The sequence below is a fragment of the Gymnogyps californianus genome, chromosome 2 (assembly GCF_018139145.2).
Source record: "Gymnogyps californianus isolate 813 chromosome 2, ASM1813914v2, whole genome shotgun sequence".
Taxonomy (NCBI): domain Eukaryota; kingdom Metazoa; phylum Chordata; class Aves; order Accipitriformes; family Cathartidae; genus Gymnogyps; species Gymnogyps californianus.
Window position 1 is genome coordinate 115,012,648 of NC_059472.1, and position 27,969 is coordinate 115,040,616.

Below are 27,969 nucleotides of genomic sequence, written 5' to 3' on the forward strand. Positions count from 1 at the left end.
CTCATCTTTTAAATTCCTGGTTTTGCTCATTTCATGGTAATTTCCTTAAATGGACCAGCTTTTCTTAAAAGACCAGGAATAACTAACTACACAGGAAAACATCACTCTACAATCAGCGTGGTTTGACTCCAATTCAGTACTGCAATGCAAAGCTCAATTAATAGAGCTGGTTTATGGGAATTTGTGTTGGTTTTTTTTTTTTAATCCAAGTATTAGCCAACATGGGATAAATAAAATCCCAAAACAAAATGGGAACCCCCAAAACTGAAAAGACAGAGAAAAAGAAACTCACATTTTAGAAGGAAGAACTTCCTTCAGTGAAGAAAGCTATTAAACAAGGCCTCTCTGTGAAAATCAGGTTTTAATTAAGTCAGGCTAGCATGTGCAAGCGACCAGAGATAAAACGAAATACTGGCACTTTATGAAATATGTCATTTTTTTTTAATTAGCATTTGGTTTCTTTAAGTTTCTTTAGTCAAAAAGACAGCAGGTGGAGGCTGCAAAGTTTTAAAGTTTAGTTTAGTTCATTATATCAAGCTCCGAGGGTTTTTTTATAGTTCTTGTTTCATTGGACCTTTTCCCATTAATACATGGGTGAAAAAAGAGTCAGGATGTTCAGTAACTACACTCACAGAGCACTAGTGTATACACTTTACCTTCAAAATGTATGAACAGGCCAGCTTCCAGAACTATTGGTTTCAAGTCCTGACCAATGGCTCTGGTATCTTTTTTAGTACAAGTCCCAAACTCAAGAATTTTTTTGTTGAGTTGTATCATTTCATGTACTACTGATGCAAATCAAAACAGTAAACTGTGTGCCCCGATGTAAACTGAAGCTTCTACTCACAGGATTTAACTTCCAAAGTTAGAATAAACTTTAATCACGTATTTCTTTACTCCTGTATCCACTGATGTGCTATATCCACACTGATCAATAAAAATCCTCTTAAAGTGGGTAATCCCTTGCTCCCATGAGTAAACAAAACTAAACTGTGTAAAAAAAAAAATTAATTCAGATCATCAGTATGATCCGGGCCTAAAACCAGGGTGCAATGCAACTACAAGTCAGTATTTTAGTACTGTCTTGAGGACAATCACATAATTTAATGTAAAGAAGCCTACAGCATAACAGAGTTTGGAAGCAGAGAGATGCTGAAGGAGTATAACTATTCTTCCACAAAGAGCTATTTCCACAGCAGTGAGGAAAAACCCACCACGTAAATGCACAGGACGTACCTTGTGTCGGCAGGGGTGATGCTGCCAAGAATTCTGAAAGCCTCATGCCATTTTAATCATTTTCCTGAGAATCTAAACTTTTCTATTTTTTGTATTAGGTTGAGAAAGTGAACACAGAGGAAGGATTTAAGTTTCCTGCCAAATTTATTCTTACTGTCTAATTTATTTATTAGGCAATGATTTAAAAATAAATGTTTCGGAAATTGGTTTACAGCAGATCTGTGAAAGTATGATTTAGCATGGATTCAGATGGGGAGCTGCATTTCCTGCGTGATAAACCACATCAAGCTCTCAGAGTGACAGATGTATGGTTAATTGATTAATTATTCTTTTGCTTCCTTGGGTTTTAGCTATAGTTGAGATGTCAAATTTGCAAGCCAATCAAGATGTCAGAGTATCTCTTGGGGTCCCAATTTATCAAAGCCTATGAAGCCTGTGCTTAACTTGAAGAACACAGAAGAGTTCCATTCAAAATCATCAGGGAAATAAGCATGCTTCTGAACTTTCTGATATGAGGCCCTTAACTGCATAAAGGAAAACGGCAATATAGTAATCTGCAACAATTAGCATTACCTGGGACCAGCAAATAATAGGAATTCAAACTGGCACAATGACTCTTATTTTCATCTCACTAACATCAACAATTAAAATTGCCTGCTATCAACCACGTAAGCCAGACAAATTTAAGAGGGGAATTGGGGAAGGCGGGGAAATTGTTTGTTTGCTCAAATCAAAAAAGAAAACAAAACAAAAGCCTGATCTTGGAAATAGTAGAAGCTCCTGCAGAAGTTACAGAAATGAAGCACTCATTCCACAAGCAAAGCAAAAAAGGCTTCATCAGAAAATTTTAACAGGCATCAAAGAGCAGAAAACAGAGGTTGAAGGCTTGCTGAATGACTATGCACAGTTGTATTTACACATAAAGATTAGCGCAAGGGCCTGAACTCAGTCATGCAAAAGAAGAGGTAGTGTGCAAGGTGATGATCTAATCAGGTTCTTACCAGGGCTTCATTATCTTCTGCAATTTCTGATATCGTCTGCAAAATTAAAACTTGCACGTGAGGAGACATACTTTAAAACATCTGTACTCTATTTACCTATGCATACACACACCCCCACACACCCCTATTTGATTCATAAAATTCAAAGAAGACACACAATAAGAGGCAGTAAATTACTAACAATTTGCTGTGAACAGAAACAGTTCAGTAACTGGTAAAGAACATTCAAAATTAATTTCAAATACTTGTTCAGAATACTTGTGTTAACTTATGTTAGGAAAAAAGCAGAAGAGAAAAGACAGTTGATAGGGGAAATATCTCAGATTTCTCTAAAATCTGTTTCTCTTGACCATTAAAGCATGTCCAGGCATCCTAAATTAGTTAAGTATTTGTGTACAAGAAGTCTTTGGTACAAAACAATAAAGGTTTACACATTAAGCATTTTCTGTCTTGTTGCTATGACGTGTAGTCCATTGCCTGAAAAACTCCTTTATTTTCTTCCATTCTCCATCACTAATACTCATGTCAGAGTTGTCAGCATGGTTGAAAGTTGTTGTCTAGCTACAACCAACACAGACCAAAATCCTGACCTTCTGAAATCAGGGACAAGTTTTCTGTTGCCTTCAAGGGGAAGCAAAGAATTTACCCTGGGTTTTTAATCACAGAGTTGCATTTACTCAACAACTCAAAACCATCTTTCACCAGCTCCATGACACATACATACAGTGCAGCAGTCTTATTCCAACAGAATGTGTAGGCTCACCTGTAGCTCTTTTGCTCTTAAAATTCACACACCGGATGGACGTACCTAGACCCAAGGTGCTGAATCAACCCACTTGAGAAAGACAATGACCTCCTTAAGAATGTCACTTACTGATTCAGATTCTAAGAGGCCAAGCTACACACCCAACCTTCAGTGTGATGCTCTTGCTTTCCTAGTAGCTTCCAAAACACTTGGTTCCTAGTTGCAGCAAGAGGTTTAACATACCCCACGAGTTTTTTTATTTAGGCATTTCCTATTTTCCCCCCCCAAGATATACACTGTTGTGCCTCATCGGTGAACCAGAAGCTATGGCATCATATTACTATATTCAGGATACTGGAAGCCAAATATTAAGGAGGGGAGGAGGGGGGCAAATAATAAATGCATTTGAAAGCTGTAGCCCACTAATCGCAATTTGCAAGTCATCCTCCTAATAACTGGCTTCAGAACTGCTGATTATGCTACTAAGCAAGCTGAAGAAGAGAGACTATCAATGGTAAAAATGACATCCAAGATAAATAACTTCTTTTTAAAACACCACTTTAAAAAAAAAAAAAAGAAAAAAAAAGAAGGAAAAAATATCCATCTCCTACTTAACCCCTTCTTGTGTCTCCTAAATCTATTTCACAGTTTTATTTCAGAGGGTTGGCTGCAGCTCCACACTGGGCAGACTACTGTTCAAAAGGAGAACAAAGAGGTCCCTCCTTCCTCCCTGTCCCCTTCTCCCCAGGTCTTCCCCTTTGCACTTGCTGCCACGCTGTTCAGCCCACAACAGCTCTAGGACTCCAAGCTCTCCAACTGCTGATTCAACTCTCTCCCAGAACTTGACTAGATTTTATTTATTTTTGTTCTTTTTGGTACAGCAGTAACTCCTCCCACCTTGCATTTTCCATTCTGTTTATGCATAAGTAATGCTGTGTTTTCTACAGAGACCGCATGAGTCTATGTATAGACTCTTTTCAAGAAGGACCAATCTCAGGGAGGGCAGCTTTTGGGCTGGCTTGTGTAACCATCAGGGGAGAAAATACAGAGAGTACATCACAGGAACAATGGTTTGAAATCCGTCATTGCTAGCTGTGAGGTGCAATATTCATGCCTGAAGATGATGATGGCACAGTTTACCATGTATCCAAGCACAGGCTGGGCTACAGCCTAGCTCAAATTAGAAAAGTGACAAGATTTTGTTCTTGGATTTCTTGGCTTTGGTTCTTTTATGCTACAACAGCTATCTGTGTAGCCAGTAGTAATGAGCAAACAAAAAGCATCCTGATGATCAGAGCGCCTTAAAAAGGGGAGAAAATTACCCTCAACATGCTTTTAGCAGCGGAAAAGTTCAAAGCATTTCCCACAGTAGGAGATCTCAACTTCAGCAGAATGTCATTCCTGTGCTTCTGCAAACAGAGTGCTTCCTCACTGTGGCAGACTCTGCTAAACCCTAACAAGAACAACCACCACCACAAACGGGTTTTGTCATCTCCCAAATGCGCATGGATCCAAGCAACCTTATGCAGCACATGCCAGCAAAACTTCATAGCATCCTTCTGAGCCCAGTTTTTAAAACAGCTGCTTTTCATCCAGGTGCTGGCTTTGGCTAAGCAGCAAGTAAACTTGAAATTGGTGCTGTGTCTGTCTGACATGAAAGAGAAACAAGTGTGGTGTTTGCGAACTGGTAGCACTTCAAAGGGCAGACTCAGTTTTGCCAGAGATTTTTTGCAACAGGCTATAATCAGGTGCATTTTCTCCATGACTGAGCCCAGAGATTAAAGAACAAACATCTGAGTCCCAGAACAAAACATTTAGACAGCAACTCTCTTAGCATTTACAGAACTCTTATCCATCTTGAGTTAACTGGCAATCAGTTAACTTAAGGTCAGAAGATGTGCAATATAAAAGAAAATATAAATTTAGAATAAGATGGAGAAATAATTGAATCATATAGGACTTTTCTGGTGAAGCAATACAAAGACAGCAAATTTTGACTTGAGAGGAAAGATAACCATTGTATTAGACCAAACAATTTCTACTACTCTCTGTTGCTTTGGAAAGTGTGATAAGAGCAGCAATCAATCTAGGACATCAAATGTTGCAGCAAAATGGCACAGGATGATTATAGACAGACTTTTACCACTGAACAGGTGGAGGCTGTTATCTAAAGGTGTGCATGCCATTTTCACCCCATCATCAAAACAAAAACCTAATGCAGAAGGACCTGGCGTGAGCAGGAGTTCCTCTCATGTTCACCCACAGACCATGCTAAAGTTACCACTGAAGGAGTAGCCAAGTTAACTCTTCCAGGAAGTCAGCCTAGAAAGGAACAAGTACAGTCTGCCACCTCCATCAGCTTCCCTCTTTCTATATATACCTAACTGTTGTTTCTTCTAGAGGGCTGACTCTGTGGTAGCAACCAGACAGTTCTGTGAAATGTTTCCTGGGTGAGTTACCACAGGTATGGTCAAAAACGCTGAATGCCTTACTGATCTAGACACTGTAATTAGCTCAATACCTATATTTATCTTTTTTTTTTTAGAAACCATCCCTCAATTGCACTTGCACAGATGGGAACAAAACCATGGCCAAAACACAAACGTTATGAGGGTAATTTAAATAGCGTTTGTGAAAGGTTCAGATACTATAGTGGTGAAAGACAAAAACAGACAGCAATTTTTATACAGGGAGAAATCTCAAAACAAATGCCAACATAATGCAAAATAAACACTAACGACAAGTTACCGTTTAGACATTTTGCTACCATAATACATTCCCTGTTTGGCCTCAAATGAACTTCATGATACATTTCCAGCTGAATCCCAAGGAGCAGCAGTTTCCTTTGGACTTCCCCAAGCCATACAGACTTAATACTTGCTCAAATACTGCAGGGTATGTCACGAGCAGCTTCCAGCAGAGACCAGCCTAGCAAGGACCCAACCAGATCAACTCTTATCTGTTCACGTGCAAAAACTGCTGTACAACGACCAAAGACACCCCAAAGCTAAACCCCAGCTGGGGTAACACACAGTGCACAGTAAGGGCTTGTCTGCACTGGGGAGAACAACTAAAATGTTGTCCCATTGTGGAAGCCAGTGCGGACCCACTGGAGTTAACGATGTCAAGAGCTAAAGCCCTCACACCACTTCACCGCAACCAACATCTCTGAGCCTGCACTGTTTAAACACGTGCAGAGTAGGATAAAAATAACACCGAGGATAAAAGCTTTTCATGCAGTATGGCCCAAAAGCTTTTCATGCAGTATGGCCCCGGAGAGGGCCATTATTAGCAAAGGTGGAAGATGTTCACAAAAACTTTCTCCTCTACAGAAAAACTGACGGGATAATGGATGAACGACCTGCTAACCACATTAAATCGGTATTTGGCTACTGCTTTTCAGGCAAACACAAGGATAGCCCACATTCTGGATAACAGGCAGTGTTTAGAAATATGACAAGACAAATACGGAGGAGCACTTATTTCTGGCTTCTGTCTGTATCAGGTGTGGCTATCACATATAAATGAAGTCTGGGAAACACTCTGGCCAGGAGGTTGAAATAAATTATTTGGACAAAATCTGCAAAATGACTATTAAGTTATGCAGCAGCACTCCCACTCTTCACAGCCACTACAACGTCCCACAGCCACCACAGTCCAAGAGACAAAAACATCCTGGAGAGTTGCAGAAGTAGAGATTTTAAGCTCTTCTCCTTATTTTTGCTGGTTCCTCAAATACTACACTTTTGCCTGGAGTTAAAAAAAGAATAAATTAGTTTTGTCAAGCTTGGTACTCTGAAGAACATTTGGAAATATAAATCCACTGCTGGAGTTACTCTTTTTATCACATTTTACAAAAGCGGTTGCCAAACAAAATCCAATAAAACTGTCTCCTCTCCTTTTTCCTGTTTCTGTCAACAAGGTGTTGATATCACCACTTAGCAGGGGTCATTTAAATGCTAATATTCTTAAGCACGGGCAAAGTTAAGAAAAACAACTCTGGAGAAAAAGCGTGTAGGATGGGGAGAGTGCAAGGAACAACAACTCTTCCCCTCTTCCCTCCAAAGATGTGATCTTTGATGGTTCAATCTTCAGATGAGGCTTTTATCTAAAACATACAGTGTGTGCTATGCATACGCAAAGGATATACAAGAAATTGTACTTGTGTGCGCTGAGAGGGAGGGTGGAATCCAAGCCTGAAGACTGATGGGGAAACAAACCCAAAATAGAGCAAGCAGGAGAAAAATAAACCAACAAAAAAAAGCCACCTCACAAAGAAAATCGACTCCACTTTCTTTCTTTATGGGAAACGCACCGAAAGATGGGGCTGCAGCCCTTGCTCATTCTCCCATCATTACCATCTCCACAGTGGTATAACAGGATTACCCGATTTTATATACTCTTTTGGATTTTTGCCTCATAGACAATAGTCACCCTCTCCGGACATTACAGAAGCACTAAGAAGTGAAGATTGCATAAAACCCCCATTGGACAAGAATTGATTTTGGCAGCAATGTCAGATTAAGTAATCTATGCTTCCAGGTAAAGCTTCACAGGAATGGCTGAGCCTGTCTAACAGCCCAGTACTGTCAAAAATACAAATTATTTTCCTCCCTCCATCGGCTGGCTTATTTTCTGTGGGATTAGCAAACTGAATTGGATCACTGAGGAGTCAGACGAGCATTGAAGCTGACCAAGAGAGCGAGGAGGTACTACACAGCCAGTAGCTGGGAAGGGTGGAAAAGTACTACTTTATTTAGTGGCAAAGACCTACTAGCTTAGCATTGTTCATATCTTCTGAAAATTCATTTTCCATTTACCCAGTGAGTTGTGCTTGCACAACCGTTTCTGGGGCAACACTGTGAGCTCAATCAGGGAACTGAACTGGGTTAAGGAATATTGTACTAAAAGTAGCCTTTATTGTCACTTTTAATAATCTACATCAGTTTTCCAGTCCAGCTTGCTACAAACAGTACTGGTACAACTCTTCAGATGAAGCAGGACAGGAACAAGTGGCTGTGAGCAAGGGCTGCTTAAGTGGTTTGACAGCACTACTGAAATACTCATCAGACTGGGATGGAAAAAAACTATTAGCAGGTATGTGAGCAACTGTCCCAAAAAGTGTGTAGAAGTCGGAATAACTCCAAACCAATCTGTCTTCAGTTTTCCACTGGGCTGGTATACAGTATTATCTCTGTAACACAAGCCAAGAGCTAGCATTTCACTGAACAATACAATTTGTCCTTAAAGCAGGCACAATTGCAGTCTTAGAGACTTCCAGCTGTACAGCAGCCAACTCTGCAACTGCATGCGTTCAATAGAAGACTCCTCTTAGTCTAGAGTCCAAAAACATACAAATGCACATTTATTTAGAAGCTTATATGAACCTGATCTAGCTGCACTTATTATTTCCAATAACAAGATGACAAAATTTAACAACCATCCCAATTTAAAGCAAGTTTTTCTCTCCAATCTGTGCACTAAGCAATTACAACTCCCTTAAAATTAAAACCAGGCTATCTGCAACCATGTCCGAGCAGCGTGGACTAGCATGCCGCTGTGCCACGGCTGTACTACAATAAAGCTGCTCAGTACAGCAACATCAATGAAGCAGACCTCTGAAGAACAACCTTCTCGACAGCAGCAGAAACAATTCTGGTTACTGTCAAGACAGCTAGGCTTAGCATAGTCTCAGTCTTTTGGCAAAAACTGCGTGCTATTTCAGCCAAATTACAAGTGACAGAGACCGTGATAATGTCAATAAAAAAAAATACTGAAAATTCTGCATAGGCCTTCCTCCTTTTCCTCCCAGTCATGAAATTATTATTATTACTGGCAATGACAAAAACAAATTTAGATTCCTTTTATTAACTCTTTGGTCTGTCAGTATTTATAGCTTGTGACTTACATTTTCCTTTTCTTACTTTATAAGGGACTATGAGGGGTTTTTCCCCTTTTAAGGAAGGCTGAGAGTCTATCCCAGTCACATGACTCTTCTGATACATCAAGAAAAAAACCCACCACATCTTTACCAGTCTTCTGCTACATCAGAAAGACTACCTATACGGCCATGATTTTCTGAAATATTAATTCTGGGCTAGACTATGGAATACAGTTCTGAATGAGTGAACTACATTATCTCAGATGGGGTAGCAAGGAGACATGATTGTTTCTTCCAGTTTGGTTCCTCAACACATTTTTCATCTGTTATTATGGTAACCAGGACCTTCTAGCATTGCTCTCCTTCTGCCTCATTTTAGGGCATTGCACTGTGCGGGGGGGAGCGGAAGAAGCACACCCTTACACTTCCCTTTTACATTGTCTGTACATCCAACCAGATGGACTGCATATTCAACTCCCCTTAACTAGGCACAAACTGGGCTTCAGACAAAAAATTAGCATTAGAAGTGCTATGGAAATCTTTCAGAAAAGTCTCTGAAAAGGAAAATAACTGTGTGCACACCCACACCCCTCTTTGGTGATACAGATGCACAGAATCTGAGAAATTATTGGCCATCACAGATAATTATAAAATGGAATAAGCATTTACTTGTTCTTCATGACCTAACTTGTCTTGCAGTCTCTGCTATAATTTATAGGTCACCCAAACCATAAAAATGAACAAAAAACCAGCTTTTTTTTTTCTTTTTTTTCTTCAGTTAATAAGAGACTCATAGCATGCTCTGGAAGCAAGAATGAGCCTGAAGGAAAAACAAAGATGAGCCATCTCAATCAACAGGATCGAGATAGATGTGGACAGTTTCTAAGACGTGTTGCATCTCTGCTGATATAAATACATTCATATTGACAAGATGCACTCTCAGCTTCACTAGGGCCCCACACACCCTACAGTCTGCCTACCACTAACCCCTACAGCTTTGTCCCAGCACACACCACGTCTACAGTTCATTTGCTCTAAGCAGCAGGCACTCACGGAGATCTGGCCCAAATGATAACTACACATAGTATTAAAACCACTTTTGAAAACATACGCAAAATAAAAAACCCTCTCTCAATTTGTTGTTTTTCAAGCTATAACAACAGCAAGAAACTGGAAAGGCTATTCTCTCATGCATTCTAATTTTCTTCAAGAATATAACATATGGAAAATTAACTAGGAAACACTGTTAAGTTCTTGTCAACTGTTTAGTACTACTTCTTTTCATCACAAGCAAAATGAAGCAGAGGTAAACAGAAACCCAGGGATTTACATTCTCTTACTCTGGTCACTGTACTTTTATAGTCATCAGCTTCACTGAAATAATAAGTAAGTAGCACAATAAATAAAGCCAACTATAAGTGAAGCATAGGCCTCTTCCTCGGTGAAAGTTATATAAAAAGCTGGAGTCTTGCTTTCCAGAGGCAGCCCACTAAAACTTAATTACACACTCAAATTATAACTTAAGAGCTGCCCCTAACATGAGTTCCACGTGCAAAGAAAACCTCAGAGCAACCTTACCCTGAGCATGACGGTACTTTTAATGAGCACCGTCTGCCCCTTTGGGGAAAACAGAGAATAAAGCTTGAATTAACAAAATTCATCGATTTCTAGCACAGCTGCACCACACCATGAACAGAGGCGCCACTCAGCCTGGGCTTACTGATGCAGGGCTGTCCTCAGCTGCGTTAACCCACAGGCAGCTGGGAAAGCACACAGAGGGGCTCCTTGCAGAGCAGCAGCAGCCACCCCATGGGGTATGTCCCATCCCCTCTGACCCCCTCAGAGTCTTAGTGCCAGTCTCCAGGTTGCGATACCAGAGCAGACACAGCCACTCTCATGCTATTTCACAACATGACTGCTCTCAGGTTGTGGCTCAATGACACACCTAGGCCAATATAATAGTCTGTTGCCACAAAAAAGGGCCTTTTCTGCATCCACTCATGCCCACTTCCTCTCTTGCTTCTTCAAGTCCCAAACTGAGCAGAAAACCAACTGCAAAACAGAAGAGGGTACTTTGCAAGCAAGGTAACAAGCTGGATTGGCTTTGTGAAGCATCCAGACACCAGAAACAGCTCCAGGAAGGAAGGAGGACTGGGCTGGAGAGCGGGGGTTAACACACAAGGAATGGGAGAAGAGGGCAGGGAGCTGGACCATCTCTTGGCAGCACCAAGCCATTAGGGTTCTCTCAGCTGTACGGTTGAGTCATAGCTTCATTCAAGCAAGGCTGGCTCAACAACAGTAACTCAAAGGTGGGTAAGATAACTCCACAGTGAAGATATACCTTAAAGGTATCTTTACAAAATATACTGCCTTCTAAAACTGGTCCATCAAAGAAGTCTCTGCCCTTCCCTGAAATTTCTGACTGCTCATTCCTCCTCTAATACCGCTCGCCCTTTGTAATGCTAATATAATTGTTTGGGTAGGTCCACCTATGGACACTGAAATGATCAGAGTTAAAAATACACCGTTGGGGAAAGGAAAGTGGCAGGTACTGGGGCAGGGAAAAGGAGGGAAAAGAGCTTTTTGGTTTGAAGCATTTTGGTACCTGGTCAGCAGCAGAGCCCACAAGGCCACACTGCTGAGGGCGCGCAGCCCACAGTGGGAGCTAATGGCAAGGAGGCCTTTAGCTTGCTTTGCCTGTTCAGCGAGCACCTTGCGGGACCTCTTATTAACGGTATTGCAGAGGGTCCAAGCAAAAACAGGAATAGAGAACATAAGAGGAAAATTGACTGACTCCAGTTGCTTTTCCTTGACAGCCTAGGGCACTCAAATGGCTGGCTGTCTTTGTCCCATTCTCTCCTCCATATATTACCCTTCTTCACCTCCCACACACACCTTGTTCACTCATAGGCCATTTTAGGAAGCTGTTTTGTTGTAATAATAAAGTCAAAAACCAAACCAAAACAAAAGAATGCTTCTTCTGAGGAAGTAGTTTGTCTGTTGGCTTAGTGTGCTGAAATAGCAATGAGTGACAGACCCTGAAGCAGGAGGACAGGATCAATAGTTTGAAGTCAGATCAGAAAGGAAAGCAGCAGCACCATGGCACGCTTAGGCTGCTGAGTCTGTGTATATTAGGATTCGCTCCTTTCATTAAATCTCAAGTTCTATTAAATATGCACTTATCAGCCAGTGATGCACAGTATAAAAGCAGAAGGGAATGTACAGCATAGCACAGATGTCCTTGCTTTACAACTCCCTTCACAAAACCAGACTTGGAAAAACCCAATCTGCAGACCCCCTCAGAAGCTGCAGAATGTCTAGGCTGCTGAACATGAAAAAGACTGGAGTACTGACAGTTCATCAACATGTGAAGCTGCTGGAAACTCTTACAGTCTCAGTCTTTGTTCAATGCCCAAACTAGATAGCATTTCTCCCCACAGGCAGAAACACTGATAAATAGATTAGACAGGTAGATCGATCAATGCATCTTTGGTGATACATTACACCAGCTAAGAAGAAAAATCTGAAATCCCTCCAAATGCAAGCCACTTAAAAAAAAAAAAAAAAAAAAGGCAATAGACTCTGCTCATATGTCCAGTCTACAAGCCTGCTGTGTGGTTTGAAAACTTATACCCTCAGCCAGGAATTACTACTAGGGTGTAATTTGCTGAGCAGTTCTTTCAACAGTGGTGCTGGCTTAAGTAGTTTCCCTCCCAAATAGTTATTTTTAATCCAGACCAGTCTGCTACAGCTTGGCCCATCCCACAGCTACAAAACAGTAGTACAAATACATCTGAAGGGTGAGGAGGGCACTTGCTTTAGCCTTGATGCAGCTAAAAGAAATGCTTGTAAAAAATGCAAATGTTCTCTCTCTGTTTCAATAGGAAGTGCTTTAGTTAAAATACCTTCTGCAGTGGAGTAAGTTAAAACATTTAACTTAAATAAATTCATTACAAAATAAACTAGAGGCAGTGACTTTTAATTTGCTTATGCTCTGATCTTCATAGGCACACGTGAGCCTGCCCATTTAGTATATTTTTTAATTAGTACGGTAACTGTGTGCATATGTTTCATCAACTTAAACCTGTCTTTGATTTTAAATGTAATTTGATCCCTAGACAACAAATATTATATGAATATAAGACAAGTTGACAAATTGGGTAACTAGAAGCATTTTTTTGTATTTTTTTTTCAAAGTGGCATAATATAGGCCACAGACCACATCACTGCAAAGAATAAAGACCGTAACCCCAAAACACTGAAGATGAAACCATGAGCTACTGGAAATCCAGTATATAGCTGGAGTTAGGCAATAGGAATTCAAAGTCCAATAAACCATTGGCCACATAACAGGCAGGGATCAGTGAGAGCATGCTTTTACATTTCCCAATCTAAGGACTACTGGATTCTAAAAAGTACTTAATTTTTCTGTGGAAAATCCCCACTATATCTTGTGTGGGACCATCAGAGACAATTTGTGTTCCATTTCAAAGCCTCCTTACTAGTTTTGCTTTACCCCCTAACACTATTTACTTTCTTGAATCCAAGGGAACACGAGCACATTTGTGAGGTGATTTGGCTTGATTTCAGCAATTGACTTCTGAAGTCTAGTCCACAAGACTGAACACCCCTGATGAATAAGAAAGCTACTTTCAGAGCATTTTCCTTCTCTCAGGAAAGGGTGTGGGTATTGTTGATTTCTTCATGTGTAGTAGAGTTTGACACTGACTGCAAAGCACTAAAACACTTACTTGAGAGCAAAAGCCTACTTGAAATACTAACTGTTAGAACATAATTTAATAGTGCAACAATCCAGTTGATACTTTTCTGTAGTACCCTCCACATTAAGCAAATAGACCCTTACTCAGGACTATGGCCCTGAATATCACCAATGGTGAAAATTGGTAAGATGTTCTGGTAAAGAATAAATGTATTTTCAGAGGTCAGCTTTCCATTTCATGTCAAAAAGCCACTGTCATTTGAAAAACTCCAGCCAGAATTAAAACAATAAAAATGGAAATAAAGTAAGCACTGGGTTTTGCCCCACATGTTCTCAGTAACATGAAATTTAAAACACAGTTTTCAGATGACATCACTTAAATATCAGCCTTTAAATACACTATCAATGATTTATCTAAATTCCAATGGGTTGAGAAGAAACTAGGACCACAGTCCCCCCAAAATCTTATGGCACAGGGGGTACTTGTGACTTCCTACTTTGCTCACCTCCAATCCCTACCAGCCCATTGTTAGGGGAAATTAAAAAAATATTCTCATTGATAACGGATATACTATCCTAGCAGCCCAGAACTCTTCGGATGTTTTATTTTATATAATCTCAGAAGCTGTATACAGAAATACTTCAGGCACTCAGAGAATGAGCACGAAAGCACCCCATACGGGAGGAAGTCAGAGTTTAAGCAGAATACTTACTCTGTGCCGCTTTCAACCATTTGTGTTAGGAGGGAAATGCCATCTAGGTTTATAAATTCTTGGGCAAATGTTACATCCCGGGAGTAGTTGGCTAAGTCTTTCAGTGCTTCTAACTTCGCATCCATACTAGAAGACTGGATCCTCTCATGGAGCTGCTGTGCATTTTGAGCCTAGGAGAGAAACAAAACATACAAAACAAAAACAACAAAAAAGCTTTCGTTACAACGGTAATAATGGATAAAATGTTAGCGCAAGCAGAACAACAGCCATGTTTAATATTAATGATACTTAACACTTGCATACTCAGAAATGAATAAGTAGCTCACATACAAATTACTTTTGTAAAAGTATATTACTCATGTATTACTCCATTATTACCTATAATTATTTGGATTGTTGCAGAATCTTTAGCTGAGCAATGGACAGCTATCCCATTGTCTCAGGCAAAATGTAAGCATTACGAAAGATAGCCTTTGGCTTGAAGAGCTTATGTGTCACATGAATAAAAGTAGAAATGAAAATAAAACAAATTGCATCAGACAATCTCAGTATAATAATGGCAGCACTTTTTTTCCTGTCAACGCTTACTCAGTTTACGCACTTCTCATGACCTTTAACAATGAAGACCATATACTGTCCTAATCAGGTTATATCAGTAGAGACCAACTTCAGGCCTTCTGCTCCTTCCTCCTCCTCTGCCTTTTGTTCACAATCAATTAAAAAACTCACATACTTTCTTACAAGGAGCATAGGAATAATTACTTCCCACATGATACTATGATATTATCACTCATACATCTCTATGCAAGTTCAATATCCACATATATTAGGCTATCTGCCCATTAATGCTTCAAATACAGGATGAGACAGTGAAATCCAAAATGAACACTGATGATAAAAAGCTAAAGGGATATTTAAATAATGCATATTAAATTGTCTCTCTCTTTAGCCGTACAAATACTTTAAAATACATCTCACGTTTTCAATTTAATGCTTTCACTTACCTGAACACAATACCCAAAAGCTTCAGTTAATAGCTAGCTAGCCAACACTTTTCTTAGAAAAATAATCCTCCCCATTATACTTGCAAAATTCAATTTCCTAAAATTCACTTCTTACCTGCACCAAATTAAAGGTGAATGAGAAGCTATGTGTCATTAGGAAACCAAATTAATGGTAAATTCTGCTGAGAGTTATTTTCTCTGAGATTATGCTTATTCTTTCTCAGCTGGAGAAGAAAAATAGAAAAGGCTGTGCTGACAGAAAATTCCTTTTCTGTTCAAGTAATGAATATACTCTGCACAGAGATGGTCATCTCTACAGATCAAGATTCTGAGATAGTAGACATTTTTAGTGCAAGCAAACATTTAAACAGGGAATACAGGAAAAAACACCACCGTGTTGTTACAGATACAGGTTCCTACCTACATAACTTTGATTGCTTCACAAACATTAATAAATTAAATGTCCTAATATCCTCCAAGATCAGCAAGGTTTGTTACTTCCCATTTTTACAAAGAAAAATTAATGCATGGTGTCCAGTCAGCTTTTGGCCAGAACCTATGTGGTGAGGAGTGTGTAGGGGGAGGAAATATCTTCTAGTTACTATGACTGTGGTTAACATCTCCAGTTAAGACAGCATTGAAAAGAAACAGAACATCTTTAGTTCTGAGCTTTTCTAAGCCTTAAGTATTGGGTGGTGCTGCGATAGCAGTTACATTATCTATAAAAAGGCAGAATCCTGTCATCCAAAAGGTCTTTCTGCCACCCCCTAAGCTACCTACTCTATCAATAGGTTTGACTTGTAATGGGGAAATAATGGCTTATACAGTCTCTCTGTAATGGCAATATCTGTCCAAATGGTACTAAAAGAATATGCTCTCAAACTTAAGTAGCTGGTAGGCTAAATCATTTGCCAAAGCCTATGGAAGAAATAACAATAGATCCCACTAACTTCCAACTTCCAGGATAACCACAGAATACTTCCTCCAACCCTTTTCCTTCGTCAGAGCGGGTGAAGGAAGTTTTGCTAAAGTGCTCTTGTATAATCAGCTACAAAAATTCAGAGCAACCACTATTATTATCTGAACCAGTTCAACAGCCAACTCCTACCTCACCAAACAACCTCCTTCATTGAGCTGTTTCTACTCTAGACTCCCCACTATAACAGCTCACGAAGACTCAGAGATGCAAAGCATCCTCAAAACATTACTCTTTCTCAGAATACATGCAACATCTGAATTCCTGCCCACCTCAGAAAAGAAACACTTTGGAAAATCTTCAACACCGCCATGGCAGCTGCATTCCCCTGACTTTGGAAATGGTTACTCAAATTTAACCTTAAGCTCTTGAAGATCTGTGCACATGCCTTCTTCCACCTGCCATGGTTCTGGGAAGTTACCACCCCCACTATCTGCCTACTGAAGGCTACAGTTCTTCCAGTTTTCCATGGGAAGCGGGTGCTCTGGAAGCTCCTAGACTCAGTGAAAATGAAACAAATAGGAAAGATGAACAAAATACCTGGTTCAGTGTGACTGAGCAGCTCTTCCGAGCTGCTCAACCAGTAAGTCTGAGTGGTCAGAACTTGGCCAGGAGAGCTGTGGCCAAAGAGATGGGGACTGTAATCGCCTGTGTAGCACAGCAGCAAGCAAGAAAGAACATGTAAGTAGAGCCAGGAGAACATCTTCCTCCAAACCCCTTCACATCACACCTACAATTGCTGTGTAAACAACGCGCCATCTTCGTACACATTAACAACAGATTATTAATGGTCAAGTTCACCCTTCCTTTTAAGGAGAGATTCCTGCCCCCAGCATAAACACCTGGTGCTGGTGAACGGCTGCTGCCATCCCAGTGAGACCTCCATTACACATGAATCAATACCAAGCATGGAAAGAGCTAACCCTGCCTCTGACTAAAACTGAGAACACCAGTACAGGGACCTGCATTAACAGCTCACCTACACTGCAGAACAGCAGCATGAGTGGGACCAACTTACCAACAGAGATAAATTAATCCTCTTTCCTCTGACGTCAGTGAGAGCTTTGAAATTCACCACACTAAAACCAAAATATAATCTTAGATCAGAGTCAGCTTGGTCCCCTCTACAGAGCACAAAAATCTATAAAGCAATGTCTCTCTGATACAAAAGTGGTTCAGCCCTGTTTTAAGTACATAAAAGAGAGCTTAATAACATCATAGGCTTTATCTGACTATGCCAATGCTAATGCCCCATCAGCAAAGTTTCTACATAGCTGTACTTTTCTTACATTAAACAAGTTTTGCAAGACACTGCATCCAATAAACCTTGCTCCTTCTACTATCAGAAAAGAACTGATAATGGCAGAGCAGATCTTGATTAAAGGGGTAAACAAATATTTGTCTCAGCAAGAGTGCTGGTACATGTCTCACTGGAAACACGGCCAAAAGTAATGTTGGCTGTTGTCATCGCAAGTGCCTGATGGGTGAAAATATTGCTTCACTGAATACCATGCAGTTCTCACAAGCCTCCTAGGTCTTGTTGCCATAGCACTCATACGTGCTTATGGAATGTACAGATCACTTATGACTGCATTAAAAAATGAAACCCAGATGAAATATGCTCTGAGTGCTTACCAGGGAGCTATTTTAATGATTTACAATCCATCAGTGGATGGACAGAGAGCACAGCTCATTAACACAACAGCAGAGCTAGCTGCCATGTCCCTGCTCTTACTGAAATATCATTCAGGTAAGAATAAATAAATATATAAAATCTGCCCAACTGAGAACCGTTATGAGGGAATTAACAGAAACACGGCCGTTCAAGTAAATGAAAGATAGCATTAACTGCTCTCCTGTTTAGAAAGGAAGGAAGACAGGAAGCTTGTAAAACGTGTGCTGTTGAAGCCCCAGCATTTCAAAAGGCTGCCAAGAGGCATAAGCTGCCTGTCTAGTCTTAAATGACTTGCTCCAAGGACAGCCAGAAAGGTTGCCCTTAGGGAGTAGTAGTGCTTAAAAGGAGCAGCTTGATGAGATTGTCAGCTTAAAAAGAAAACTAATGACCTAAATCCAAGATGTGACTTGCTTAGAGACTCAAATAGCCATTTGGAGGTTAGGAATCCCAAGATCATCCTAACAAGGGATTCTACTGATCAAATTATCATTGCTTTGCCACCGAATACTTTGTGCAAACTTTGAAAGCAACTTATTACCCAGATGTACGCAGGGTTTCTGTACTGAATATAAAATACAGCGAGCAAGGACAGCAGGGAGGACACAGATTCCAAATGCAACCACTATCAAACATTAATATATGCTACAGAAGAAATTTGGACCATTGAATTAAATTGTTGTTTTGCCATTATGTAATCAGTTTTCTTCTTTATCCTTTACAAAAAGCAAATAAAATAAAATACGAGTACTTTGGTCTTCCCTGTAGATAAGTTGGTCACATTATTCAACATTCTGCTAGAAAAAGGGCATACAGACCATCAGTAACTACCAAATACAGTTTTGTACTAACCAAACCGGTGCATTTCTGTGGTTTAACTTAACACTGTGGTGGTTTAAACTGCTGCCTTTTCCAGGCTTGTTACTGCCACTTCACCTACAACTGCATACACATCAGAAAGCAATGGAGGAGTGAGTACGTTACATAATCATCATTATACGCAAACCAGATTCAGACCCAGCAAGGCTGACTAGCGTCTGATGACAGGTAAGCAATAAGATTCCATTTTAATTAGTAAAGACATTAATTGCTAACATTTTTACATTAATACTCAAGCTCAGTTTCTACATCTAAAGCCCTGTACAAACATAATACACAGAGCAGTCCTACACAATCACTATACACAATTAAGGAGGCAGAAACAGAGAAACAGGGAAACAGTCACGTCTAGAGTCACGTACTTAATCAATGATAAAAGCATTACAGATGCATAGCCATATGTATTACGTAAATATGTCTAAAATAAGTTTATGCAATCAGTAGCCACTTATGAATGTTTAAGAAGCATTTTTTCCTGTTGCTGCATTTGAAACAATCCTTTTTGTTACTATTAAAAAAATGCCTTTGGAAACCTGAAAACATAAGATTAAACCTTTATCTATAAAAAGACAAAAACCAACTCCACTTCCCAAATCCTCCTCTTGTACTATGAGCAGACAAATACAGAAGTGGCTCATTGACTTCCATGGTCAGTGCTCCTGGTATAAGATTCAATAATAACTAATTCACCATTACATGATAAACATAATCGCAATCATAGGCTAGACCTGCAAATATTTATGCATATACTGAACTTCAAGAACATTAAGACAGTTGAGCACATATTAAAGCAATTGTAGATCAAAGATTATAGACCAGATCCCCAAACTTTTACTTAAAGATAGAGGATTCAGATGCGTAAGTAGAAATAGGTTAAACAAATGTCTACACTTCCTTGTCTGTGTAGATCACATATAAATAAAAAACCATGTTGCTCACATCTGCAAAAGCATTCAGGGAAAACACTATGATGACTATTAATGAACACCTCTATTTACATGATTGCTCATGCTAGAAATGCTAATACAGCTGCCTACAAACAACTTACAGGTTTGAGAACTCAACCAATCTCCAACCAGGGGATCAAAGAAAAACATGCGACAAAAGCAAATGATCAGGCACCATAAATACCACATTAGAAAAGGCTATCCATTGACTCAGTGTTTAAGGTATACAGTTCACGAACAAGGCATGTTTTTTAAGTGCCCAAGAAGCTACTTTCAAATAAACAGCGAGTGCTCAAATAAAAACCATGGTGTTTAAAAACCATTAAATTAAACAAAAGAGGCCAGCTCCTTCAGTTTAATTTTCCCAGTATTTTACCATCCTTTCAAAATGATTAGTCATTTGAACAAGGATTTGCAGGATCTGATCGAAGGAATCCTGCAGTTGCACACACTAAAAGGCTGAACTCTGCTTGCTGCATTGCAGGACACAACTGTCCTTTCGGAACAGTCTCACACTCGGGAGCAATTACAGCTCATTTATTTATACAGCTACCCACCATCCACTAGAATATGGGTATCACAAAACAGACAATAGCAATCTGGCATTTCAACTGTCACATATATTCAAATACAAAGAAATGTTGCATAAGAAACTGTTGATGAGTCCCTTCAGAAATGCAAATGGACAAAGGGGGAAAACAGGTCACAGAAAACTGCAAAAACACAGAATAGCACAAAGAATTCTTAAGAAAGATGACAGGAGAGGTTAAAAATAAATAAGAAAGATGATATAAGAACAAAGATAATATGAGAGAAATTCAATCTGTACTCAAGTTACCTAGGAAACAGAGTGTCTGTGCGGTGAGTGGTTTATAGAGGAAAAAAATAGCATTGTTTAGAAAAAACAGCCTTTCAGAGAATCGCACAAACTTAGCAAACAGACCTATGGAAACAAAGAGGCAGTTCAAATTCCCACCAGGCCTAACGACTGGCGTTTGCAAAGTTTTAACTCAAAGAAGTTTAAAATAGACACATTGTAAATCTCTGAAGGCAAGCCTTTATAACGGATTTAGCAGCACACCATAACTGCAGTTTTGCCCTTGCATGATTTTGCCCTAACAATGATTTTCAGAAAAGGTCCCTATATACGCACACAAAATAATCTAAATTTGAGATTAAAAAAGATAAAATATTTAACATTTACATTCGGGGAGTTAGATTTCAAATCCTAATTTTAAAAAAGCCAACCCAAAAATGCTGGTTTACTACTTCTAGATAAATCTACCTTTTTTCCCCTCCCTCCTTTTAATCTTTAATAGTACCTGCTCCGGGCACATGAGCAATACACAATTTGAGGCTAATGACAACAGAACTCAAAAAGATCGTAACTCATCCCTCTCACCCAATTTTCAATGACTCACAGCATGCAACTGTGAATGGGTATAGCCAGACTACTGGCTGTCATGGTAATAAGTTGCATGAAAATTAAGAACTAGAAAAGCATTTTAAGTTCATGCAGCCTTCAGAACTGGTCAAAATGATTCCTCTCAACTCTTCAAGGAAAAAAAGTTTCCTCAAAAGGCTTGTGAAGTTCAGGACGGATTTTTTTTGCCCACAATAGCCAGGAAGTAGGCAGCTTAGGCGTCTCTGGAACTACATGGACACATCCCAGACACTGCATAATCTGTATGTACGTGGCTCCTCTTAATTTCTCTCAGTCTTCCTCTCCTTCTTTTCCAATTCCTCCACCTCTTCAAAAAGCATTTTTGATATTATTTTCTTTTTCTGGGGGAAGGGGGAGATAGTTTCAGCTTCACACTGATGTAGGATAGAGAAAAAAGGGGAAAAAATTCCAGAATCTTAATATTTTCACAGGATGAGAAAAACATTTCCCACCCAGCTCTAGCAGCTAGGAAAGCATCTTTCCCGTTTTGCAGGAGTATATCATGCAGCCTGTTCTTCACATTATTTCTTCCAACTACTGTTGCTCTCATACAGAATTTCAGAGCAAAAATGGAAACAGATGGCCTGTTAGCTTTTCAGGGTAAATGACAAGTGTTGTGTGGGTCACCAGTCTAAAAACCACAGCTTGGAAGCCTTTAATTTATCTATTTTAGGTACCTCTATGATGACCACTTCGACAGTACCTTAAAAGCAAAGATACTATTGTAGGGTGGGAACATGCAGAACTTCATTTTATGTCTATTTAAAGAATACAAATACTCTCGAAACTGACAAAACCCAATCAGGTCCTTCGAAACCTCCTTCTAAGCTACCTCACTGATTCTCGGAAAAAGTTAACAAACTTCTTAAAAATGTCAGAAGATTTGAAAATAAGCTCTGGTTCAGGGATAAATATCAATACTGAAGACTAGAAAACAGACTGGCCTTCATTCTTATAACAGGATGGCTGAGTCACTCATAACTGCAGGCCACTGCCAGAGTGGTCCAAAACGTGGTAGGTAACAGGTAATACCTCACTACCCTAAGAACCCCTGTCTTGGCTGACTGACACTAAGGCAAATCACCAAAGAAACAGAACAAGCAGAAGACAGTCTTATGCAAAGCCCCACCTTCCTGCCCATAGGTATTAGCAGAAAGGCTTATAAATCCAAAATTTGCCTTTTGTGTTTGTAGGTCACGTTTCCAATTGCACATATGATCATGAAGACAGACAGCCATTTCCACAGATCAGTCGCAGTACAGCCTCTCTTCAGTTTTGCGTGGTGCAACTGGTTGTGGATTTTGAGACAGGGAAGGAGTCCATGAATCATCTCATGCTGTCACTGCATGCTGTGGTTACCCAAAAGAATGATGCAATGCGTTTGGACCACACTGGTTCTTGAAGAACCACAGATGTTGTTTTGATTTCATGAGATCCCAAGTCTGGGCAGTAGATAGCCCTTTTTCAGTGGAGTGGATATTTGTTCTTAAGAAGTCCCAAAGGTTAGGAGGAGCTGGTGCTGGGGCTGTCCATTTCTGAGGAAGTTCCCCCAAATGGGGTTTACTCCACCAGCAAGTGGTTTCCCCATGTACAAGGCTGTTCTTGTCACATATGGCAAGAGACTCTCGAGTCACATAGACTCTGACAGAGCCATGGTCTTAAACTGTTGTTTATTCTTATGACTGTAAAGCTCTGTATATAATGGCCACTGAAAAAGATGATGAAGGATAACAGAAATCTCTTGTCTTTGCCCAGCTGGCTGCTGCTTAGAAGTGCTTTCTGTTAAGAAGCTACACTCCTGTAGATTAATATTGCAGTCACTTATTTAAAAACTTGAGGCATGTATATGTTTCCATATTGGCTTCTTCAATTTCTACTTATACACAAACCTGCATACAAATTCAGTCACCTCCTAAGTCCAGTATAAGCCATCATCAGGTTAAGCAGGCCAGGGAGGAGTGGAAATGCACATGATGCCTGGAGAACCTGGGAAGTTAGTAACAACATACACTTCTCTGTTTCTTCACTTTGAGCCTAGCCCCTACTAGCTGAAAAGTGATCCCTCCAAAAATGTATCTATAATCTCTGCGTGGCTTCTATCTAGAAGTTTTCACATTTTATGGCAGTAACTGACCGCACTCTTAACAGGTTCAACAGAAGCCAAAAGTTAAACCATCACACCTCCGTCTTGCCTGTTCAAATGAGCTGCAGTACAAGAGTGGCAGAGTTTGGCCATAAGAACGCTTTGAATCTGCAGAAGCTAGAACACCACCATGAAGAGGTAAACTATTTTAATGGCATACTACATTTGTCAGCAAGGAAATGGGATTGCTGCTGCCTTAGACATACATCTTCTGGGACTAATAGTGGCTTTCAGCATGTGGCAACAGTACTGCTCAACTCAGCAGGAAAACAGGCCGTTACAAGGCAACCAGCAACTCTGCCATGCTTTTTGAGGAGCTGGCAAGGAGGTGGTGTTGGGGGGGGAGGGGAAAAAAAAACCCAAACCCCAAAAACCCGAAAAACAGTAAAATCTCAACTTTACAGTTGCTGCTCACTCAACCGAAACCCAGAGAGCAGGAAAGCTCTGACCTGAGCTGCCCAGCAGTGCTCTCTGTGATTCAACTCCCAGCCCTTTCTCTAGGCTTTGAGCTCTGGGGCAGAAAAGGAGCAACTTGAGTGAGACTGCAATGCCAGCAGGGAAGCAGAGGTATCTTGGACATGAAAGCTGTTCCCACTGGGAGAGAAGTGAGAGACAAAAAACACCCAGTTGTGCCAACCTTATCACCAAATGTCACTCAGAGCTACTACCCCTGCCCCCATAACTCAAAAAAAAGAGAACAACACATACAGTCATCTGGTGACCACACCATCATCCTCCTTTGCAAGAGGATTGTGGGATACAGTGTGGCTAAAGGTTAAAAATACATACATCAGTTCACAATGATTTACTAATCAAATCTTCACTTTGAAGGGAGAGAAGAACAGAACAGTAACTCACTGGAGATGTTGTTAACCGAAGGATGGCTCCATTTTTTATTTCATTACGATTCTGAAAGAGAAAAATCCAAAAGGTTTCATTTAAGACTCACATAAAAGGATGAAACATGCATTGAGCAGAATGCCACACTAAACCAGCAACAGTACTTTCCCCAGTCTGCATGCAAAAGCTTCCCTCTTTCACATGTGAGCTGACATCTATAGAGTATTTTCCCCACTGAGGCATACTAACACTAGCTTGAAGAAATTGGTGGCTGTTCACATGGTGTTTAACAAATCTGAACCCTTTCAAGAATGACTTCATGTTTTTCAAAGTTTAGCTTCCACTGGCAACTTCTAAATATTTCTTTGAAAAATACTGTCCATGGTGTCTGGCTCTGGTATTGTGCTACATAGTTGAGGATTTCGTAAGTTTGCTGAAACCTATCATTAAACATCTGCAGGATTTAAAATTTATCCCACCGGCTCTCCATTTTCTGCAACAAGAACATGCTGACTTAAACCACTGGAACCAACCCGCTGAGGTCTGCCACCACGACTTTGCATTCTCCCTCAAAGTAAAAAAAAGCATCGCTGTTAGCGGTAAGTAAAGTTCAAACATGCCATAAGTCATTCTCCTTACCCGGCTGGCAGAAAGAGGCGGCATTAAACATTTTCTTTTGGTTAAGCTCACATAACGTGTTCAATTAAACTAAAGCTATGGGTAGATGAAAAAGCTGCCATGGCGTAAGCTATGGTGTATGCTTACAGCATCCTCACAACTTTGTGGTCAATGCCCATGTGCATGGTCTTCCCTTGTGGTAAGCGTAGGGGCACAATGCACAGTCACAACTTCGTTTATGGTTCAATAGCTTGTTCATGGGCCAATACCCTAATTCGTCAAAGGAACTGGAGGAATCCCTAACAGTTTGAGACAGAAGAGCTAATTTTGTTCTGAAGACCACATTGCAGGCTTTCTGTAGACTGGTGTTTAGCCAAAACAAAATGAAGGTGTATTTCTTCTCAGGCAATTTTTCCCCAAATTCATTTCATCCTTCTTGCTCCCATTCTGATACATCTCAAATCCAAAATGCTAAAAACAGGATAAATCTTGCCTGAAACCAGGTCAAGTAGTCCCAAAATAAAACTCCAGTATATTGTCTCTTTCTTGGTATCCAAGTTGTCTGTGGGATTGGTTCTAGCTACCTACAAGATCAATCTCCACCCACAAAGACTTCTTCACTCTAACTGAAATAACTGAAGTGCCAGACAACACAGGGGGTACAAGGGAGAAGCTTTTTTACAGCATATTTGCTTACATATGCAGCTAACTCATCTCAGCCCTCAGCAGTCTCCTCCTGCCAGAACAGTCCCAGGGAGGCTAGCCAGGCTCGACTCAAGAGAGGGGCAAAAAAGGGTGAGCAGCTAAATACAGGATGACTTCCCACAGCACTAACAAAGTGCCAGATTTTCTCCTCTTGTAGTAAAGCAGCATCAGACCCAGCTATGTTTCATCGTCTAAGGAATCTGTATGAAGTGGCAATAGTGCATTTGTGTGGTTTAATCTAAATCAGTGTTGAAACAAACTCACTTCGCAAACTGTTGTGGTGGCTTAAACTGTTACCACCTCCTGGATTTGTGGAACTGAATAAAAGTAATTGGTTTAGGACAGACAGTCAGCATAGGCTAAATCTACCTCCATCAACAGCTTAGACTAAGCCACTGGACCTCAGTTGTGTTAGGCCAGAGTACGTGCATGCACACATACACACAGGGTTCCATTAGCTTTACTTGGAAGGCAGCAAATCCCAGTATGCAACAATATTAAAAGCAGTCAGGGAATCAGACAACACTTGAACAACTTAAACTGTACCAATCACATTCAGAAGTGAAAGTTCACTGATATCCTTATGAAAATGTTGGAGCTAAGTACATAGACTGTTCTTAAACATAAATAAGAGCACACAGAGGATTATTTTTTTAGCAGCATAACTTTAAGCTTAAAGTTTCTCATGTTTCCTGCTCTAATTAACATGAACTACCAAACCCGATGTACAAATGAGTTTGTGGTTTAACAAGTTAAGTCACTTCATCTGGGCCACAATAAGCATCTCTGCAAACACTCTTAGTCCATGGCAAACACGAGGTACTGGGCATTGCGTGAGGAGGCTACACATGGTCTCGGGAGGCTCGAGGAGTTTGCTGAACAGCTGAGTACTACTCCCTCCCACCTGCATGCTCCTTTTTCCACCTCGCACCAGCTCTGGCACTGGACAGACCTGTTTGTGGGTCAATCTCACAATCTCACTAACCTGGCAGAAACTAGCCCCAGCAGGAAAGAGAGGAGAGTCTTCTGTCAGGCTAATAAACAGAAACAAGCTCTGCAATGGTTCAGCACCAGCGCAAACCCAAGAAAGATGGTGGAACCACACCTTTGGGAGCAGGAAAGCAGTGAGGAGAAAGAGAACAGGGGAAGCATGAGGAGGAATTATACCTTCCCTTTTTGGGAGCAGCAAGCTGTCAACCACAGCCTGAATTACATTATTTCTCAGTTGCTTCAGGCCGAAATCATGCTCCACAATTTGTTCAATTACAGTAGTTTTGTCACAAGCTGAAACCCTAACCCATAAAAAGTTGGGCTTAACCTGATATACTCTCTACAGTGTCATGCATGCAGGTTAAAAAATAAACCTCTAATTAAATAAGGACACTTACAGATTGCATAGATTGAATCTACAACCAATCTAGCAAGTGAAAAATATCTTGTTAAAAATACACCATTTCTCTATAGTCAGAGGAATTTAAAAACAAGTGGAAAAAGGGCAGTCGATAACCTGGTTGAAGTTCAGATACCACATATGGATAAACAAGAGAAGTACTATTCTCCAGAGTGACCGTATGTCAGCAGGTTATATATAAAATAGCAGAGGAAAAAGAACACACAGAGTACATAAAAGCATCGTTGGAAGTTTTCTTTGGGGTCTTTCTGTTTATTTATCAAGCCGAGTCTGAAACACCAAAGCTTCCAAACTCAAAGTTGCAACGCTTGTCAGAGCCAATAGCACACAAAGCCCAAGGACCTTTCATCAGGCCTGGCTCAGAGCAAAGTTCGTAAGTCTACCCAATACTGTAAATTCAGTCACTGCTATCACAAGAGATAGAGAGCCCATCTTCAACTCCTGATTTAGACAAAGGCTTAAGGAAAACTGCCCATGCCTTCTCTCTGAAAGTATTCAAAGCATCAAGTCTCTAACACAGCAGGCTAGCCAAAACTTGAAAAGGGTTAGCTGTTCCCCAATAAAAAAATCCAATTTTGTTTATCCATTCTAAATAATGACTTAAGCGCCTACCAAGAAACAGCATGTAAGCACACAATTAAGCCAAGAGGATTTCCTACATTAACTGTGTGATGCAGTAGTCGACATGCCAGTTAATTTCAATTACAACATTTACACACAGTTAATCTGCTTAGTATTAGGGACAGCATCCTGTGGATTTCTTTTCCAGGATAACAGAACGTCATTACAGCAGCCCAGCTTTGGCAATCATACTCATAAGCACCACTGCTATTCAGGATAGGGCTCACCACCTATGGGGCGGAACACAAGAACAAGACAAAAACAAACAAACAAACAAACAAACAAACAAAAACCTTTTCCAAGACATTTCTGATCTGTTTCTCAAGTGTACATCAGGTTTGTAGATATTGTTCATGCTGTTGATCTGTGTTCGGAAAGCTTATTCCTAGGCAGTGAGGGAACCAGTGAAACAG

General features: G+C 40.2%; 1 protein-coding gene across 3 annotated transcripts in view; it reads right to left on the reverse strand.

The window, feature by feature from the left end:
- ELMO1 (engulfment and cell motility 1) overlaps window positions 1-27,969 on the reverse strand; it is a 315,014-nt gene that overhangs the window by 213,279 nt on the left and 73,766 nt on the right. For 2 of the 3 annotated variants that reach the window (XM_050891281.1, XM_050891282.1), the window contains 3 exons: window positions 24,220-24,270; window positions 14,297-14,466; window positions 2,238-2,273 (listed from right to left, as the gene is read on the reverse strand). In XM_050891281.1, coding sequence (XP_050747238.1) covers window positions 2,238-2,273; window positions 14,297-14,466; window positions 24,220-24,270 — 257 coding nt within the window. The remainder of the gene's footprint in view (window positions 1-2,237; window positions 2,274-14,296; window positions 14,467-24,219; window positions 24,271-27,969) is intronic. The other variant, XM_050891283.1, reaches the window with a different exon arrangement.